This window comes from Schistocerca serialis, chromosome 2 (genome assembly GCF_023864345.2).
Source record: "Schistocerca serialis cubense isolate TAMUIC-IGC-003099 chromosome 2, iqSchSeri2.2, whole genome shotgun sequence".
Classification (NCBI taxonomy): Eukaryota; Metazoa; Arthropoda; class Insecta; order Orthoptera; family Acrididae; genus Schistocerca; species Schistocerca serialis.
In genome coordinates, this window is record NC_064639.1 from 617545316 (window position 1) to 617567045 (window position 21730).

General features: G+C 37.7%; 1 protein-coding gene across 4 annotated transcripts in view; it reads right to left on the reverse strand.

Moving 5' to 3' along the window:
• Positions 1-21730, reverse strand: part of LOC126457669 (gamma-tubulin complex component 3-like) — a 304002-nt gene extending 282272 nt beyond the window's left edge. For 3 of the 4 annotated variants that reach the window (XM_050094170.1, XM_050094166.1, XM_050094168.1), the window contains exon 1: positions 21538-21729. In XM_050094170.1, coding sequence (XP_049950127.1) covers positions 21538-21664 — 127 coding nt within the window. In that variant the 5' untranslated portion in view covers positions 21665-21729. Of the gene's footprint in view, positions 1-21537 lie in introns of all 4 variants that reach the window. The other variant, XM_050094169.1, reaches the window with a different exon arrangement.

The window sequence follows — 21730 nt, forward strand, 5'->3', positions numbered from 1 at the left end:
AGTGTCTTAATTCTGTAGATAATAGCAGTTCCAATTTACTGTAATATATTCACATATTTTGGCAATCTCCTGATAAATGATTAGGAAAGTGAGTATTTCATTCAGATGTTTGAGTGTTTTAATGTTATGCTTTCTGACTTGTTCCAGACCAATGAGAAGAATCTAATCAAAGATGTGGAATGAGTCATTTCCCATCACAAATTAATTTGTAAATATGGCTACATGCTGAATATTTATAAGTTTTAAAAATTAAAACCATTCATCGACAAAGAATAAAACGAAAATGCCACATACCCATGCCATCCACATTCAACACTATAGAGCACTGGTAAATAAACGCCATGTGCCTTGAAAAACAGTTCCTCAAATATTTGTGATAGTCCTGTAAAGAGATGGGAGCTGAAAAAGTTTATCAATTATTTTTCTCGGTGTGTATGTTGTAATTATTTTTCTCGGTGTGTATGTTGTATTTCACTGTTAACTGTCTTTCCAGTTTAAGGAATTACAAGTAACATCTTGGGTTCACAAATGAGGTGATATAGCCTTATTCTCTCACTGTAAATTAAAAAGATACTACAGTGAAACATAATAAAAGGTGTTAGCAATAATGAGAGACATTAACACTTTTTAAATACATACCAGTATATACAGACATAAAAATTCTGCGAAGAACAGTTTCAAAAACAAATTCAAATATAAAGCATTTTCAAAACTCTTCCATCTTGCATATTACTTTGTTTTCCTTGACTCTTGAAACAAAAACAAAATGAGTTCACTTAAAGGTGAGAGATACGGTTTTTTCATGGTCTTTATTGTCTAATTTACACAACTACACACTGTGTCTTTATAATGATGAGACGTCCACCTTACATATTGGAGCAGAGAATCCAAACAGCATCATTCCTATTGGGTCATGAAAGGAATTTTAATTCAGCAATAGGCATTCAGTTAATCTCAACATCTTTAAATTCATGTGATGCCTGGGAAATGTGTCCCACGTACAGATTTCATCGTATTTGAAAGCTGAATTCTGCCTGACTTACAGCTGTTCCCACAAAGCATATTCATGAGCGTTCACAGCAACAGTGCTCCCATTTATGTATGTCTGAAGTATCTTCATTAGAAAGGCGTCAGTAGCAATGACTGGAAATACAGGATTTGACAATCTTCCGAAACTGTCATTATTGTATTGTAAGTGTTTGTTGAAAAACTTTCACACAATTTGGCCTAAAGGCAAAGAAACAAAGAACATGTTAACATCTTGTATTTTGTGTACAACTCTTCCAGGTTAACTAAAATAAGACTTTTCTTCATGTGGACCTGCCAGTTATTTAACATGGCAGAAACAATCTTTTCTTCCTTGCACGAAGTATTGAAAAATTATCATTTTTGTAAAATGTCATTACATCTTGTTTCACAATTTCAGGTAACATCTTTTGACCACTTCTGTGTTCCAGAGTAGCAATTACATCACTACTCTCTTTAACTTTTCTTCCTACACATACCATGTCCTCTGTCATGCCACTAGTAGATGCTACTCTGACAGTGCTCCACGAAGGTAGAGCAAGTGATATAACTTGAATCCGTTGACTGCAAGTTGAATTGTATATTTCCGTATAAGGAACTCAATTACATTGTTAAAATGGTTGTGCTGATGTGCTAATGCATTAAGATGTTCTTTTCTTCACAGATCAAATCATATGAAGTTCTCTTAAAACACAGTTACAGTACAGTGAAGAGAGTTCCATGAACATGATCATACCACGCATTTCTAGTTACTGCTACCAACACGTTTCTAATGAAGAGATTTCTAACAGATGCAAATGGAAGTTCATGAAAAAGCTTTGTAAAACAGCTGCAAGTTGGGCAGCATGTAGCTTTCAATTACAATAGTGAATGGTACACAGGACACATTACCAAGGCATCACATGAATTTAAAGATGTTGAGATTAACTGAATGCCTATTGCTGAATCACAATTCCTTTCGTGACACAGTAGGAATGATGCTCTTTGGGTTTCCTTCTTTAATGGTATATGAAAGGTGGCTGTATCATTATAAAGACACTGTGCTTGGTTGTACAAGCTTGACAATAAATGCCATGAAAAAAGTCATATCTCTCACCTTTAAGTGAACTCATTTTGTTTTTGTATCAAGATGTCACGGAAAACAAAGTTATATGCAAGGTAGAAGAGTTTTGAAATTGCAGTTTCCTTCTTTATATTAGAATTTGTTTATGAAATTTTTATTCACAGAATTTTTATATTTGTATATACCGGTAAAGTTGGTAGTGTCTCTCATTATTGCTAGCACCTTTTCTTATGTGTCACTTAAGTATCTTTTATATTTACAGTAACAGAATAAGGGTATATCACCTCTATTGTGAACCCAAGATGCCACTTGTAATTCCATACACTGAAAAGACAATTAATAGTGAAGTACAAAATATACACAGAGTAAAATGATTGATAAACTTTTTCAGCTCTCATCTCTTTACAGTTGTGATCTATAGGTCAACCACAAATATTTCAGGAACAGTTTTTCAAGGAATACACTTGGTTTTTATTTACCAGTGTCTTGTGGTGTTGAATGTAAATGGCAAGTGTAAATGGTGATTTCATTTTATTTTTTACCAACGAATAAAGGTAGTTAGGATAAAAAAGTGCATTTGACAACATTTTTCATATAAAAATCTGAATGATGTATCCTACTTTTTACATGTTATATCAATTTAGTGTCCTAGACACTACATGCAGAAAAAAAATTAGGTCCATAGGTCACCTCATTACTGAGTAGTAGGTCTCAGAAAATAGGGGAATTGGTGCCTGACTAATGACCAGCAACACACTCTTGACTCCTCAAACCTGAATTTATCAGAAGTGCTTATAGCTAGAAATGTGCTGTTTGGCAGTTTTACTATTACAACATGTAGGTATCCATGTACCAAACACGACTAAATTCTGAAATGGTCACCTTTCACCCACTGTGAGATTACAGGGAACAATCATACAGTCCAGTTTAAATTTGATTGGGCAAAAATTATGCCCTGGGCAAAAATTATGCCCTCATTTCCGAACTATCACTGACTACCAAAAACTAACTATAAATTCCTGGGGGGTACAATTTATGGACACATGATACACGAAAATCATATCCAATTGAGCAACATAATACCCATCAAGGCAACATAATATCCATCAAGAGGAAAATACTGGAAGAATACATATAGATACACTAAAATAAAATACAGGTTGGCTAAGGAAATATGTTGTCCCTAAATGGAATTAATAAAATATATGTGAATATCATACTGAAAATATTGAATTAAAACTATGAGAAATAAATCCCATTGTTGTTATAACTATAAACTTCTGTTAATATTTTCTAGTTAATAAATAGGAAGCCACAGTTTGACAAGTAATAACAGTTTATTAGAATCACAATTACAGCACAACCACTACTATGGACAACATGTTGTTGTAGTCTTCAGTACAGAGACTAGTTTGATGCAGCTCTCCATGCTACTCTTTCCTGTGCAATCTTCATCATCTCCCAGTACCTACTGCAACCTACATCCTACTGAATCTGCGTAGTGTATTATCTCTTGGTCTCCCTCTACAATTTTTACCCTCCACACTGCCCTCCAATACTAAATTGGTGATCCCTCGATGTCTCGGAACATGTCCTACCAACCGATCCCTTCTTCTAGTCAAGTTGTGCCACAAGCTCCTCTTCTCCCCATTTCTATTCACTACCTCCTCATTAGTTATGTGATCTATCCATCTAATCTTCAGCATTCTTCTGTAGCACCACATTTCGAAAACTTCTATTCTCTTCTTGTCTAAACTATTTATCGTCCTTGTTTCACTTCCATACATGGCTACACTCCATACAAATACTTTCAGAAACGACTTCCTGACACTTAAATCCATACTCGATGTTAACAAATTTCTCTTCTTCAGAAAGGCTTTCCGTACCATTGCCATTCTAAATTTTATATCCTCTATACTTCGACTATCGTCAGTTATTTTGCTCTCCAAATAACAAAATCTCATCTACCACTTTAAGTGTCTCATTTCCTAATGTAATTCCCTCAGCTTCCCCCCACTTAATTCAACTACATAACATTATCCTTGTTTTGCTTTTGTTGATGTTCATCTTATATCCTCATTTCAAGACACTGTCCATTCCGTTCAACAGCTCTTCCAGGTCATTTGCTGTCTCTCACAGAATTACAATGGTGTCGGCAAACCTCAAAGTTTTTATTTCTTCTCCATGGATTTTAATTCCTACTCCAAATTTTTCTTTTGTTTCCTTTACTGCTTGCTCAAAATACAGATTGAATAGCATTGGGGATAGGGTGCAACCCTGTCTCACTCCCTTCTCAACCACTGCTTCTCTTTCATGCCCTCAACTCTTATAACTGCCATCTGGTTTCTGTACAAATTGTAAATAGCCTTGCACTAAAGTGCGCGTCATTTATGTTGGCGGCCGAGTGTAGGTTCGTTCTGCGCATCTGACGTCACAAAACACAGTTAGCCAATGAACAGAGAACGACGTTGCCAGATCTCGACTGCAGTGCATAGCATGGACGAGTGTCTTCAGTTTTAGAAACGTTCAGTCATAAATAAAGTAATAGAACAAAAGCAATGTCTTGATAGCAAACTTTCTTCTATAGAAAGTTTGGAAAAAGCATTCTTTATACCATGTGCTTCATATTCTATTAATTAATTAAACCAAACAAGCAATAAGACTCCTAATTCAGGCGATAGCAAGGAAAGGTGTTTGTATCAATCTCACGAACCGCTTTTTCGCAATAAAGAACAGCGGTAATTGTTTATTTCCTATTGTACTTCGACGAAGCGTGAGTAATTCATAGTCACACCTACAGTGTTTGTCAGTATTTTGCGTGACTTGTTAGAGTCCTCATGGCGTTTCATTGTCAGTCGAGCTGTGTTAGCGTAACGGTTAAGATGTTGGGATTCTACGCAAAAGGTTATGGGTTCAAACCTTGTGCGCTGCTAACATTTTCATTATTTAAAAACAATATCGAAGTGCCTTACTTCACGAATTATATTCGTTTGAATGCAATTTTTTGAAATTTCTTGTGCTTTGTCTCTTCATTAACCCTTTCGCTGCTGCAGACACGTGCTACCCGCATTCCGCACTGTGCGCGATTTTGTCATCACTGCACTGCTCGCCTGTGCAGACACATGGTGTTCCCTCTGCTTTGACACGCTTATGATTCGATTTCACAAAAACTATTTGGCCCAAAAATTTGAGTTTCACACATCTTCTTGACTGATACCTTCCCCCCATAAATGACTTAATTTTGTTTCGATGTTCAACACAGTTATTATGCAGCATTACATGTAGTAAACCATTGCACGAAATTTTGAAGAGTTTGCAGAGGTAGAAGTCCATAGCATATACTTTCCGGATGGTCGATTTTAGTTGCCACAATGTTGAGAATGAAATGTGGACAAGATACATAAATTTCATATAAAATTTACTGTATAACAATATCTCATTTAATTTAAGCGCCACATAGGTGTCGTATGTAATATTGAGATATATTCCGTCTTTCGCGACTGTAATAAAAGTTTTATTTACACCGGACGCGTTTGGCTTTATTTTAAAGCACTTCAATCAATGAAAGGTATGGCACATACACAATGGTACTCATGTTCTCTTTCTTGTTTTTGTTCCACAGTCGCAGTTTTACCAATGGTACTGAAATATATTCCTCTTCTGCAACTGTAATAAGCGACTTATTTAGACCAGACACGTTTCTCTCTTTTGAAGCATCTTCAGTGGACAGTATTTTGTCTCCTCCATTGCCAAGTTACCTTTTGTAGTTTTGTGCTGCGGTAACACAATATTCAACGTTTGTGTTGGCTGATCAGTGTTTTAGCAAATAAATGATGTTTGTGTGTGCCACACACAAAAATTATACTTGACGTAGCTCAGAGCACTTCATTGATAGACGGTATATTCAAGTCCTAATGTTTTTGTAAGCCCACAGTTTTGTTTAATGTATTTTGTCAACTTCCTTTTGACTGATTGAAGTGCTTTAAAATAAAGCCAAACGTGCTCAGTGTAAATAAAACTTTTGTTACAGTCGTGAAAGACGGAATATTTCTCAATATTACATACGACACCTATGTGGTACTTAAATGAGATATTGTTATACAGTAAATTTTATACGAAATTTAGGTATCTTGTCTACATTTCATTCTCAACATTGTGGCAACTAAAATCGACCATACGGAAAGTATACTCTATGGACTTTTACCTCTGTAAACTCTTCAAAATTTCGTGCAATGGTTTACTATATTTAATGCTGCATAATAACTGCATTGAACATCGAAACAAAATTAAGTCATTTATGGGGGGAAGGTATCAGTCAAGAAGACATGTAAAAATCTAATTTTTGGGCCAAATAGTTTTTGTGGAATCGAATGATAAGAGTGTCAAAGCAATCGGAACACGATGTGTCTGCACAGGCGAGCAGTGCAGTGACAAAATAGCGCACAGCGCGGAATGCAGGGAGCACGTCTTTGTAGCAGCGAAAGGGTTAATGCGGCCGTGGTGGCTTTACTTCATGAACTGCGTGCTCCTCCCTAAACGTAAGCTTGCGAACTATGCTATACTATGGCGCTGCTTCTATTGGCGCGTGCGTCGTGTGCAACTGGCAACGCAGAAATCTCCCGTGCCTGGGCGGGCATGCGCGGGCCGCCAAGATAAAAGAATTGAACTATAGCTGTATTTGACCCCTGCCACCTTCAGAATTTGAAAGAGTATTCCAGTCAACGCTGTCAATAGCTTTCTCTAAGTATGCAAATACTAAAAACATGACAAGATACTGAATTAAAATAAAAGACTGAGAGAAATACATGTAGCAAAACAAAGAGGAAATAGGTCACACTAACAGGGCCAAGACAGGTGCAGACCACTATTTAGTCACAGCAGAATTATGTCAATGGACAGCTATATATAAAATCCAAGGGGAGGAGAGGGCATAAAAGAATGGAATACTGACATAAACAAAATGAAGGACAATGACAAGGCTCAGGAGTTTGTCAGTAAGCTTCAAAGCAGATCTGAGGTTCTAACAATGGAAGACAATCTCGACACTGATGGTCAGTGGGAAACGATAAAAAACAAATGTGGAAGAAGCAGCAGTAGAAGTGAATGGAAAAAGACAATAAGGAAGAAAAACCCACAGTTCTCATAAGGATATGAGCAAAAAGTGAAAAAATAAGAGTAGCAAAGGACAAACACCTACAGAAAGATAGCAACAAAAACAAAAAAGCATATGAACTGAAAACTAAAAATTTGCTCAGAAGGAAATAATGAGAACATGTAGATAGTCTAATTAAAAGAGCAGAAAAGGATATAACTACAGTGAATGCAAGAGATTTTTACAGGTCAGTTAGGTTCTTCAGAAAAGGATATACACCACGGATGTATGGCATTAAAGACGAAAGTGACAATACAGTTTTGTAAAGAGCAAAAGGTACGGAAGTTTGGAAGGAATATTTTGAGGAGCTTCTAAATATTGAAGATGGAAGTACAGAAATGGTGGTTTGGAAGGAATATTTTGAGGAGCTTCTAAATATTGAAGAAGGAAGTACAGAAATGGTGGAACAGCAAAAATATCAGAACTCGGATCCCTTAGTTGCACTGCCGGTAATGAAAGAGACAGCACATATACAATAAAATACTACAAAACAGAATTCCAGGGAGAGATGGAATAACAGATGGACTACTTAGGAAGAGAGAAGATACAACTGTGAAAGAAATACAAAAACTTGTGGCCAACATGTGGAACAAAGAAAGAATTCCACATGAGTGGGCACAAGTGACCTAAGTATCAGTCCATAAAAAAGTGATAAACAAGAATGCAGGGATTATAGGGCCATCTCATTAATTAGCACAGCCTACAAAGTATTGTTCAAGATTATCGACAAAATACTTGGAACCATATTTAAAAGAGATAATGGAAGAGAAATGAGTGGAATTTACAAATAATCGATCCACTACTGACCACATATATGTACTGAAAGATGCCATGTCAGAACACTGTGAATACAGCAATGCAATTACAATACTGTTTGTTGGGCTTAAGCACGCCAATGATAGTATACACACAGAAAAGTTGTGAGAGACAATGCTGAAGTTAGGAATACCAAAGAAGATTACAAATCTTGTAAATGTTGCACTGAAAAGCTCAAAAGGGACAGTGAAAATGCACGGAGAATATTTCAGGGTCTTGGTCATAAAAACAGGGGTCAACTATGACATGGAATATTACACCCCTTATTCAACATTATAATATAGGAAGCACTGGATGCAGCAAGCAAAGCAGTACAGCGAATTAGAACAGGAAGAACAATGAACATACTGCTCTTTGCAGATGATGCACCACTAATCACTGATAATCTGGATGACCTGAAAATACTTGTAAGAATGTTATTTAAAGCAGTAAAGGAAGTTGGATTACAGATAAATGATAAGGGAAAAAATCATGGGGATGGAAAGACATTATAAGACAAAAAGGTGAGAAGCTCTGCAGATTGATAAACATGTGTTTGAAAAACAGATGAGTTTAAATGTCTGGGAGCAGTAGTAAACGGCATAAATGATGTACAAGAAAGAAAAGGAAGGGTCAAAGCTACATCCAGAGTGTCACATTCACTCAACAAACTAGTCACCGAAAATTGTTTCCAGAGAAACCAAAATATGGATATATAAAACTATAATCAGACCAGTATTACTACATGGGGCAAAAGGAGACACACATACAGTGAGTAACATATAGAAATTTGAAAATTAAATGCTGTGAAAGATATTTGGACATCATGAGGAAGGAGAATAGTGAAGGGAAAGGACAGGGAACATAGGGAGTTGTATAACAAACTAGATGATGTTGCAGAAGCCAAGACAAAGAGACTGATGTGGGCAGAAGAGAGAAGGGATTAATATTGAGGGAAGTGCCAAGAGAAGAAACCTGAAGAATGAAGACCTTTAGGCAGACCAAAAATAAGATTGAGAGACCAGGTGGTCAAAGATCTTTAAATAAATGGAGCAAAGGAAGAAGATGCCAAGGACAGAATGCTGTGTGGAGGAGGCTACATGATGAAGCCAAAAACTGACTGTGGCTTGTGGGGCTAGGAGAATAAGATTAAGAGTCGTACTTCAGGAGCCCCACCCCCTCAATTTTATAGGTTCACTCAAGGGTTTCAAAAATGACATGTTTTTTGTGATATACTACAAGCAGGGTGGATCGAAACTAGCAATGTGGTGGTGTCTGTACTCTAGTGGAGCGGCCTACCAAAGGCGTCTGTACCCCATGTCAGGTGCGGCCTGGAAATTATATCGCCAATCCGTTCTGAAGCAAGCATGGCGATCACGCTTCTCACCTTCGAGTTATGATGTGTGACATTAATGTTAAATTTTCCGGAATAATAGCCCCGCAGTCGGATCTCCGGGTGAGAGCAACTTTGGTGTCCCAAACACCAAGAGGTGCCGAGAAGAAGATACAGACTCTTCAAGTCTGTACATATAACTGTCGCTCTCTAATAGGCAATGACAGACTAGAAGAGATTGAGAAAGAGCTTACAAAAATCAACTGGAGTATTGTTGGTTTAAGCATAGTACGCCGAAAAGGGGAAGACTGTCTCCGTTTGCACTCTGGCAACTTGTTTTACTTTTGTGGCGACCCAGAAGCAAAACTCAATGGAGTTGGGCTCTTAATCAACAAGAATATTGCTGATAGAGTATCTGCCTTAGAAGGAACTTCCAGCAGGACAGCTCGAATGGCACTGAAGGTGTCGAATAGGATAAAATACAGACTGTTCAGCTGTACGCTCCCACCTCAAGACACCCTGACGAAGAAATTGAATCCTTTTATGAAAGTCTGGATAGCACCTGTAAAAAAGGTAGCGATTGTCAGTTCCAGATGCTCATTGGCAATTTCAATGCAAAAGTTGGCACCAAGAAACAAGGCGACACAGTGGTGGGCAACTATGGGATTGACGACCGATACGATAGAGGTGAGAGATTAGTCCAGTTCGCTGAGTACACCAATATGTCCATCATGAATATGTTCTTTAAGAAGCACCCTGAGCGAAAATGGACTTGGAGGAGCCCAAATTTCAGTGTCAAAAATGAGATAGACTTTATTCTGTCAAACATTCCGCAGATTGTAAAAGACATATCAGTGCTAAATCAGTTCAACACTGGCAGTGATCACCGTCTTGTGAGAGCAAGGGTAGAACTCAATGTAAGAAATGAGAGGAATAAACTTATGAATGGGAAGAGAAGGGTAATCAACCTGAAAACCCTGGAAGAACATTCCTCGAAATTCCAAGAAGTCCTCCAAAGCAAGTTCCACGTAACTAAAGATGGTGATTTGGCGGAAATTATTGTTTCAAGTGCACAAGAAGTCGGTGGCCTATGCCAAAAAAGATAAACAACCAAAGAAATTCAGTGCCAAAACTGAAACCCTTTTACAACAGAGGAGAGAAATGAAAATCCAAAACCAATTGCGACATGGTAGCATATTCCGAAACTATGTAAGGCAGTGCGAAGAGAATTAAAAACTGACATACAGAAATTCACTGAAGACACCTTACGAGCAAGCTTCGAGAACAAGACAAGTTTAAAGTCGGCCAAACGCAAACTCATAATCTGTAAAAAGCAGAGAATCGCACTCGATGGAAATGACAGTCGAATCACTGAAAAGGAGGAGGTTTTGAAGTTCATCAGAGACTTTTATAGCAATTTGTATAGAAATCCAAGGGAAAATTTGAGTGTATCTAAATTAAATGATGTACCTAGTGTTCCAGATATACTCCCATCGGAAGTCACGTGTGCTCTAGATAGCATGAAGAAGGGAACAGTGCCGGGTGATGATGAGCTCAGTGTTGACATCCTCAAACTGACAGTAGAGGTAACAATAAATCACTTGGCAAAAGTATTTACTTCTTGCCTGCACTATGCTTCAAGGCTAAGATTACTTTGATACACAAGAAAGGAAGTATTCACAATATTAAGAACTACCGTCCTATCAGCTTGCTCTCAATTTTGTACAAAATTTTCACAAAGATCTTGTTACACTGAATTAGTTCCACCCTAGACTCAGCCCAACCTATAGAACAAGCAGGATTCCGAAGCAATTTTAGCACTATTGACCACATTCTGACCATTAGTGAAGTGATAAGCAGAGCGAATGAATACCAACTGCCTCTCTGCATTGCCTTTGTTGACTTTGAAAAGGCAATTGACTCCATTAGCCATGTAGCTGTCCTCCAAGCTTTGAGTGAGCAAGGAATGGGAGCAACATACGGTGAAGTGCTCAGGAAAATCTACGAGAATTCTTCAGCTTATGTTAACGTCGGCGAATCAACTCAAGAATTCCACATAATGAGGAGTGTCAGGCAAGGTGATCCCATCTCCCCAAAACTGTTCTCTGCTGTATTGGAAATGACTATGTCAAAGCTGAGCTGGGAAGGTAAGGGAATTAGAATTAATGGAAGAAGGCTTACAAACTTGAGATTTGCTGATGATATTGCCTTACTGGCCAAGGACTTCGCAGATCTCCAAAACTTAGTTACAGATCTTGCATCGGAATGTCAGCTGGTTGGCTTGAACCTTTCCAAAACAAAAGTAATGACCAACAAATGGGTCCCAGCTGGAGATGTGAAAGTCAAGGACAGTCTACTAGAAGATGTCAGTGAATATGTCTACCTTGGCCAGATTATAAATATGAAGGGAGACATAAGGCCATAAATCTATCGACGCATCAAGCTTGGCTGGCAAGCATTTGGGAAGAATTCAGCAGTATTCAAACAAAAATGCCAGTAAATCTGAAGAAAGCAGTATTTGATCAATGCATTCTTCCTGTGATGTCGTATGGCTGCGAGACATGGACACTGAACTCATTTACAAAAGGGAAACTTACGACAGCACAGAAAACCATGGAGAGATCAATGCTGGGCTATACAAGAAAGAATAGGAAGAGGGCAGATGACATTCAGTCTGTGACGAAGGTTAATGACATCTTAGAGACAGTAGGTTCCTTGAAATGGCAGTGGGCTGGCCACATCGCAAGAAGAAAAGACAACAGATGGACGAAACTAGTACTGGAGTGGAGTCCGAGAGAGCACCGGAGGCCTAGAGGAAGACCACCAGACAGATGGGACAAAGACATCAAGAAGATCGCTGGTAACACCTGGCAGAGAACTGCCCAAGACCATCCCACTCGGAGAAGACTGCTGAAAGCCTACTTGAATCCACGACTCGAAGAGGCCACATCATTTAATGATTGAATTGGCTGATGATGATGATGAATACAAGCACAGGCATTAAAGCATCAAATAGCTCTCAATTTCATTATTCCCATATTGAGAAGACACAGTCTATTGAAATGTACATTCATAAGTCTTTTGTGAAGATATCTGCCACTTGTTGCATGGAGCTGATATATTGAACAGCCAGACTTACCTCAATCTACAACTATCAAATTATTTTCAATATCTACATGCCTCTCTCATTTATGTTCCTATTTCTGTAACAGATGTATGCATGAGCAAATATCTTCATAAATTGTTGCAGTTTCCACAAATATTTTAAATTCTTCAAGGACAGTCTTCAACCACTCAGTTTTTGTTGTAGCTGTTGACAAAGTAATATATTTTGCTCTGTTCAAGATAGTGAAACAGATGTATGCATCTTTGTAACTTGAGAAGCAGTATCTCCAAAAACATGGATGATGTATCTTGTTGCAGAACTTTGGTGCTCTTCCCTTTCCCCGTCATAATTAGCATAGCAGAGAAGAGCAATTTGAGTTTTCCTTCTCATAACAGAGATCAACATCAAGCGTCCATCAAACAATCTATTAATTCTCTGGATATTTTTTTTTTTATACTATGTTTCCACAAGCATTTTCAATGAGTTTGGTTTCCATCTATCTTCCATATTGAATCTTTTCAATAAGTTTAGAAGATACACATACTGACTAAGAAACAGATTGCCATTGGTTCTCTATACAACAAGTCCCAGGAAGAATTTCGGTTCACCAATGTCCTGCATTTCAAATGATGTTTTTAGCTTATTTTTAATATCTGTGAGTATGTTTTTAAAGCTCTCAGCAATTAGAATATCTACTGCAGCAGATACATACCATACTCATCAGAGCTTTCAAGACAGACACACCAATTAACTTCAGACTGTTGACAACCGATTACCTTTCTAAACTTTTCAGATGTACAGTTCCTTTATTGATTCTACATACAAGTCTTTCCTTATTCTTAACACTATAGGACACTTTAACGTAATTTTTTTACTTAGTTCTTCATGTAAGAACACATTACGTACATCCATTTTTTCCACAAAAAGATCATGTTCATTCATCAGGCTAAGAAAATTTCTCAATGTAGTGAGTCAAGCAACTGGGACATACGTCTCCTTGTAGTTATACCCCATTAACTGTGCAGAACCTTCAATAACCAAACGTGCCTCATATCTTTCAATATTTCAAGCTTATTTTGAACACCTACTTGCTGTTTCATTTTTCGAAGAGGTACATAAGCCCAAGTTCTGTTGGATGACAGAGTCAAATTCTTCCTTTACTGCTTTTATCCATTCTTCCTCATCATGCTGATCCTTCACACCTACAAGATTCTGAGGTAAATTTTCCAATAAATGCTCCTACATTCATGGCTATTAGTAGTCATCCAGGTTTTCTTGTAAATCTATTGTTTTTCTGTTGAGATTCTGTTTCCTTCACCTCTTCTGAACTTACAGGCTCTTAGTTATCTCCAGCAGTTTGTTCAGTTTCCTAAAAATTAGTTCCATTCTGATGTCCTCAATCTTCTGCTTTATACTGTCCATTTGAACAGTCTGCTTCATGATTCAATTATCAGTGCTTCCATCTTCAAATAAAAAAAATAGTCTTTTTCAAAAGTTATACCTCTGCCAAATACCATACAATTTTATTTGAGAAACCATAATCTACAACCACAATCATAATGGTACACTGCCAAACCGTTCAAAGTGCCCAGTTTGAATTGCTCATGAAAAGCAGTGAAGCTTACATTATACTAGGTACGTAAAGCTGGTTGAAACCTGAAATTGATAACACACAACATTTTGTGGAAATTTAAAAGTATACTGAAAGGCTAGGCAAATGGGAAACGGAGGTGGTGTATTTGTCACAGTAGACAAGGAACTCAAATCCACAAAGGTAGGAAGTGAATGTGTACTTGAGATTGATTGAGCAAGACTCCATATCAGGGGTGGGCATAAAATGATAACTGGATCCTTCTATCGCCCACCCGACTCTTCTTCTGATGTAACCAAAAACTTTAGAAAAAAAAAAAACCTTCAGTTCACTTGAACATAAGTTCCCCAATGATACTGTAATCATCGGTGGAGACTTTAATCATCCAATAATTAACTTGGAAAATTACAGTTTTGTTAGTGGTGGCAGTGATAAGATATCCTGCAAAACTTTACTAAATGCTTTCTCAGAAAACTACCAAGAACACACAGATACGAATCCCACTCACCATGGAAATATTTTGGATCTAGTGATAACAAATACACCCGACCTCTTTGAGAATGTCCACATAGAAACTGGTACCAATGACCATGACACCATTGTGGCAACAATGATTACCAAAGTACAATTAAAACAAGCAGAAAGATGTTCAGTGAACTACATTAAAAAATCTAGTAGTGTCGTATCTCAAAGAGGAACTTGAAACTTTCAGCACAGAGCAGGAGGATGTAGAGGAACTACGGCTCAAGTTTGAAAGAATAGTTGACCATGCACTGGACAGATACGCATCCAGCAAAACAGTCCACAATGGGAGGAAACCTCCACTGTATACAGTCGCTGTAAAGAAACTTCTAATGAAACAGAGATTAGTGCATAATTGGTGTAGAACAAAGCAAAGAGCAGTTGATAGAAAGATGCTGCATGAAATTCACTTGGCTGCCAAGAGATCAATGCGTGATACCTTCAGTGACTACTGTAGCAGAATATTGTCAAGTGGTCTTTCACAGAGCTCAAAGAAATTCTGTTTGTATGTAAAGGCTGTTATTGGCACCAAAGTTAGTGTCCCATCTCTAAAAAATGATACAGGAACTGAAATTGAGGGTAACAAAGCAAAAGCTGAAACACTGGACTCAGTTTTCACATGTTCCTTTACAAAGGAACACCCAGGAAGTGTTCCCAATTTAGTCCTTGTAGCACTGAAAAGATGAATGAAGTAAGTATTAGTGTCAGCGGTGTTCAGAAACAGTGGAAGTCATTAAAAATGAACAAAGTTACAGGCCCCATGTATTCCCTGTCAGATTCTATACTGGATTTGCGATTTAGATAGCCGCTCTTCTAACTATTAACTATCATACATCCCTCGAACAAAAAACTGTACTCGGTTATTTAAGAATGGCACTGGTCACACCCATCTACAAGAAAGGTAGTAGACATGATCCACATTCCAATACGCTTGAGATCGATTGTTTTACAATATTCTGAGCTCAAACATAATGAGATATATTAAACAGAATGTCCTCCTAACCATCAACCAGCACTGCTTTCAAAAATATCAACCATGTAAAACCCAACTCGCACCTTTTCTGATGACCTGCTGAAAACTTTGGACCAACGCAACCAGTTAGATGCAGGATTTCTCGATGTTCGAAGAGCATTTGATTCAGTACCATATCTATGCTTACTGTCAAAAGTACGATCAATGGGGTATCAGGTGAAATTTGTGACTGGACTGAGAACTTTTTGGTAGGGAGTATGCATCATGTTGCAGAAGCAACAAAAAAAGTATGCCAAATCTAAATGAATGCAAAATCTCCAAGATTGGTAATCTTTTATAGAAGCTCGAAATTTAGTGCAGACTTCAATGCAAGATGCTTATAATAGTTTCCATAACGAAACATCGTCTCAAAACCTGGTAGAAAACTCAAAGAGATTCTCGTCGTATGTACAGTGTGCTAGAGGCAAAATAAAATCAATGCCTTCTCTGCACGATAGCAATGAAAAATGCTGTCGACAACAGTGCTACCGAAGCAGAGTTACTTGACACAGCCTTCCAAAATTTGTTCACCACAGAAGAGGAAGTAAATATTCCAGAATTTGAATCAAGAACAGCTGCCAACATGAGTAGTTTAGAAGTAGATATCCTTGGAGTAGTGCAGCAACTTCAATCACTTAATAAAAGCAAATCTTCCAGTCCACACTGTATATCAATTAGGTTCCTTTCAGAGTATGCAGATGCAATAGTTCCATACTTAACAACAACATAAAACCGCTCCCTCAACAAAAGATCTGTACCCAAAGACTGGACTATTGCACAGGTCACACCAATATTCAAGAAAGGTAGTAGGCGTAATCCTCTAAATTACAGGCTCGTATCACTAATGTCAATATGCAACAAGATTTTGGAACATATACTGTGTTCGAACATTATAAATTACCTTGAAGAGAATGGTCTATTGACACACAGTCAACACGGATTTAAGAAAACATCGTTTTTGCGAAACAACCAGCTCTCTACACACGCAAAGGGTTGAGTGCTATTCACAAGTAATTTCAAATTGATTCCATATTTCTAGATTTCCAGAGGGCTTCTGACACTGTTCTACGCAAGCAGCTTGCAGTGAAATTTTGTGCTTATGGAATACCACCTCACTTATGTAACTGGACTTGTGATTTCCTGTCAGAGGGGTCACAGTTCACAGTAAATGATGGAAAGTCATCGAGTAAAACATAAGTGATTTCTGGTGTTCCCCAAGGCCCTCTGCAAAACAATTTAGAAAAGATATGTGTATGATGCAAAAATTGGTAATTGACCTTAAATAATGAGAAGTGCATGGTCATCCACATGAGTGCTAAAAGGAATCCATTAAACTTCGGTTACAGGATAAATCAACCAAATCTAAAGGCCATAAATTGAACTAAATACCCCGAATTACAATTACACAAAACTTAAAAGCAAATCAAAGACTGCGTTATACCAGCAGAACACTTAGAAAATGTAACAGATCTACTAAGGAGACTGCTTACACTTCAATTCTCCGTCCTCTTTTTGGAATACTGCTGCGCTGTCTGGAATCCTTACCAGATAGGATTCACAGAGTACATTGAGTAAGTTCAAAGAAGAGTAGCATGTTTTGTATTAGGCCTATCACGAAATAGGGAACAGAGTGCCATTGGCACGATACAGGATTTGGGGTGGAAATCACTGAAACAAATGTGTTTTTCGCTTTGGTGGAATCTTCTCACAAAATTTCAACCACCAACTTTCTCCTCCAAATGTGAAAATATTTTGTTGACGCCAGCCTGCACAGAGAGAAACGATCATCATAGTAAACTAAGGAAAATCAGAGATCACACACAAAGGTATAGGTGTTCGTTTTTTTCTGCGTGCTGTCCAAGACTGGAATAATAGAGAGAAGGTAGTTCAATGAATCCTCTGACCGGCACTTAAGTGTGACTTGCAGAGTATCCTTGTGGATGTAGATCTTGGATGGTGAGTCACTGCCAGATGTAGAAGTAACTTCGGGTGTGTCCTAGGGAAGTGTGCTGGGACACTTGCTGTTCAGGTTGTATATCAATGACCCTGTAGGCACTATGAATAATAAAATCAGGCTTTTTGCAGATGATGCAGATATCTATAATGAAATACTATCTGAAAGAAGCTGCATAAATATTCAGTCAGATACTGATAAGATTTCAAAGTGGTGGAGATACTGGCAACTCACTCGAAATGTTTAGAAATGTAAAACTGTAGATTCACAAAACGAACAAACATACTTTCCTATGACTATAATATTAACGAGTCACTGTTGGAATCAGCCAACTTGTACAAATACCTGGGCATAACACTTTGTAGGGATGTGAAATGGGTTGATTACATAGGTTCAGTCGTGGGTGAAGCAGGTTTATTGGTAGAATGCTGGGGAAGTGCAATCAGTCTACAAACAAGACTGCTTACAATCATTCGTGTGACCCGTTCTAGAATATTGCTCAAGTGTGTGTGATCCATACCAAATGGGACTAACAGGGGATGCCGAACATATACAGTGAAGGGCAGCACAAATGGACACAGGTTTGTTTAATCTGTAGGAGATTGTCATAGAGATACTGAAGGAATTGAACTGGAAGTCTCTCGAAGATAAGACGTAAACTATCCCTAGAATGTATAGTAACAAACTTTCAAAAATCTGTTTTAAATGATTACTCTTACTACAACCCCCCCCCCCCCCCCCCCCCGTATCACGTAAGTCAAAGTGTTTCTTTTTCATTTTCCAGTAGGGTAAATAATATGTTCTGAAACACTTGTCAAATGTTTCCCTATCACCTACACAGTATGTTTCTCAATTTACCTTGCAATTTTAGTTGCTTATAAAAAATGTGCACATTAAATGTAAAGTGAACATTGGAAATTATTCAAAATAAGGTTAATATTTATCATGATGAGAATTAAATACGGAGAAAACAATGACATTGGCTAATCTAGGCTTAGTGGTACGTCACAGCTCAATTATTTACCATAATCTTCATTCCACATCCATATTCACTGGCTTACCTGACTTGCAATCAAAATATTGGGTCAAGAGCAATGTTCAATCATTGGCTTTGGCCACTGACATAAAGATTAAGAGCTACTGCCATGTAACTTTTGGTGCACATATTTATAGTTTTGTTCTTCATTGGCGAAGCCCATGAATGTGGGCAAATGAAAAACTGAAACAGATTGATCTGTAGCTTAGACTGAGTATAGATTTACAGACTGATCTATACCTTAGCCCTTTTGAAAAAACTGCCAATAGCATTACATTACACTCACCATATTGTTTACAGAGTTTATTGTATGTTTCCTATGTCACCAATCAAAGTGGAGGACTTGTGTCTAACATTTCTCTACACCAAAAATGTCAACTTTTGGTATTAGTTAATAGCGTGATAACATTCCAACACACTGACATCATTAAAACGGCCTTGAGAAACAACATATGGTTGATGTCCCTAAAAGCCATTAGCAAAATAAAATACGATAATTTCCTAGATCTACAGGATAAAAAGGGGTTCCGAGCTGAGAATGATTTTGTCATTAATGGTTTCAAACCCATAAGAGACAAAAAAAATATCAGACCACAATGAGAAAATACAGTTTCAATCAGGGTAATGAGTGTAACTATGCAATGTATTATAAGCATATAAACAAGACATGACTACCCAACCTATGCCTTGGACTACACTGCATCTCAAAATGTTATGAGAAGCATAAAAACACATACAGATCTAGCACATAACACAATGCAACACATCAGTCCCTTCAATGGATCACATCTCTATTTGAGCTATGTTCCAGTAAACAACATAATCTATGCCATCACCTAAAAGAAATAAACTACATACCATAAAGAGATGTTATAGGCAAAGGTCCCGAGTTCGAGTCTCGGTCGGGCACACAGTTTTAATCTGCCAGGAAGTTTCATATTTTACATACCATAAACTAAACACAGCCAACATACGCACTGAAACTTCCAAACAAAAGCATCTATATTGCCGTCTACACAATATATGACGTCACACTTCAAAAATATACCAATTGCTCTTGTAATAAATTTCTAACTAGACAAAAATGTATACTGTGTTAAAGACATGGCTTTAAAAAAATATTTTTGCTGCTAACGTTTCTCTTTGTTCAGTCACATGCAAGTACACAAATAATCACAGAAATCAGCCTTTCACGGGAGAAGTAGAATAGGTGAAGTGTGGACAGTGATGTGCAAGCAAAGTAGCGCAGCATGAAATACATATAGCCTATGTCACTGTGAGTTTTGAGAAAAAAATTGAACATTTTTAACACATATATTATGCGATTACACTTATATTTACATGTTACTGCACAGCTTGATATGTCTATTACCATTGCATGTCCAAGGTCAAGTAAATATAGTAAGAGTTATGTTATGCCCCTCCCCTGCATATTTTGGATTTGATGTAGGCCCCTATCACAGTGGTAAACAAAACACAATGAAATGCCTGTCAGAAATTTGTTTAGCATCTAATGTAGCTTTTCTGAATTTCGCTTGCAGAGTACATTCAATATGGTGTGAACGGAGGAATCTAAGCATGCGACCTGTTACCACAAATTTATCTCACGTTCACATAGGTTATCTTCGGCAACTCATAACCAAACTGTCATCTTCCAATCCCACCTAGAACTCGATGATCATGATGATGATGAGTCCCATACTTCTTTACAGAGCGTAGGGGAGCGACACAGGAGACCCGTGCCGCCTTACTAGGCAAGGTCCTAGTGGAGGTGGTTTGCCATTGCCTTCCTCCGACCATAATGGGGATGAATGATGATGATGAAGACAACACAACAACACCCAGTCATCTCGAGAACTAGAACTCAAGCTACACTAAACATCTGACTGTTGGCACATTTGAGGGGGGTGGGGGTGATGGTGGTGTAAAGGGAGCAAAATGTGTCCCAATTACACTTTCGGCATGAATGTTGCATTTACAGTCTCACACATTTGCTTACACTATTCCACTAACGGTAATGTAAATAAAATACTGGTTTTAAAAATTTACACATGGACTCAGTAACATATGACATTCTTGACCAGTCCTTCATTAATTCAGATTCAGAAACTCTAAACCCTTCAAACATGTTTATGTTAAAAAAGCAAAAGTTATTTCAAACGATAAACTCCAAGTCGTTTTCCACTATACTAAAACTTACAACGTAGGCCTACTTGGCACTTACTCCATATGCAAACAAAAAGTTAAACCCATATAGCTCTGATCTCATGCTCACTATCCAGTTCTTGGCAATATATCCCACTGCCCTGGATTAAAGCTATCTGGATAAAGTTTGTACACTGACTGCGAGTCACGCACATTCCAATAGCGCAACTTGAATACGTCTGGCCAAGGGGCAAATCACGTACCGTGAAATACAAATTTAATGTCAGATCGTATAAAATTCCACAGTGGTTACGCAAAACCTGCCTGCAATGGGCATAATTAAGTTCCCAAACAATAAATTAATGGGTACCATATCAATGCCCATCTCCAAACTGACTACCTATTATCAGCTACTGTCATTTACAAAAAGAACAATAATGTCAGACAGACAGACATAACCGAAGCAAGCAAAAATAAAACATGTCACTTCAGTATGTTAAGGGGCGAATTTCAAAAATTCAAGTTTACAAATCGTCTAGACAACCGTATTTCTTCAGTAGACACATATTGTTTCATTCAAATGAAATCTCACCGGAAAGTACCCATATCAAGGCATCAACAATCATTTTCAATTTTCACTGGGAATACTATGACTAACGTAAAATTTACTGCAAACAGTTCAAGACAGTTACTAGGTCCAACGGAACTGAGAAATAATGACCACGATGTGTTTCAGAAATACATATCATTCTCAACAATGTCGCTTTCTAATGTCAAAAAACACAAGAAAGTGTCAACAAACCTTTATGTTTTCCACTGAGATGAAAAATCAATTCTTGAAGCAAAGAAGTAAATGTTTCACTGTTTACATCTGAGCACCAGTCTTTAGCTAACGATAACACATTGTCTTCATATTCTTTACACGACATACTGATAGTTCGCGTGCCCTCCCGCCCTTCATTACAGTTGACACTGTCTAACGCACGAGAGCAGAT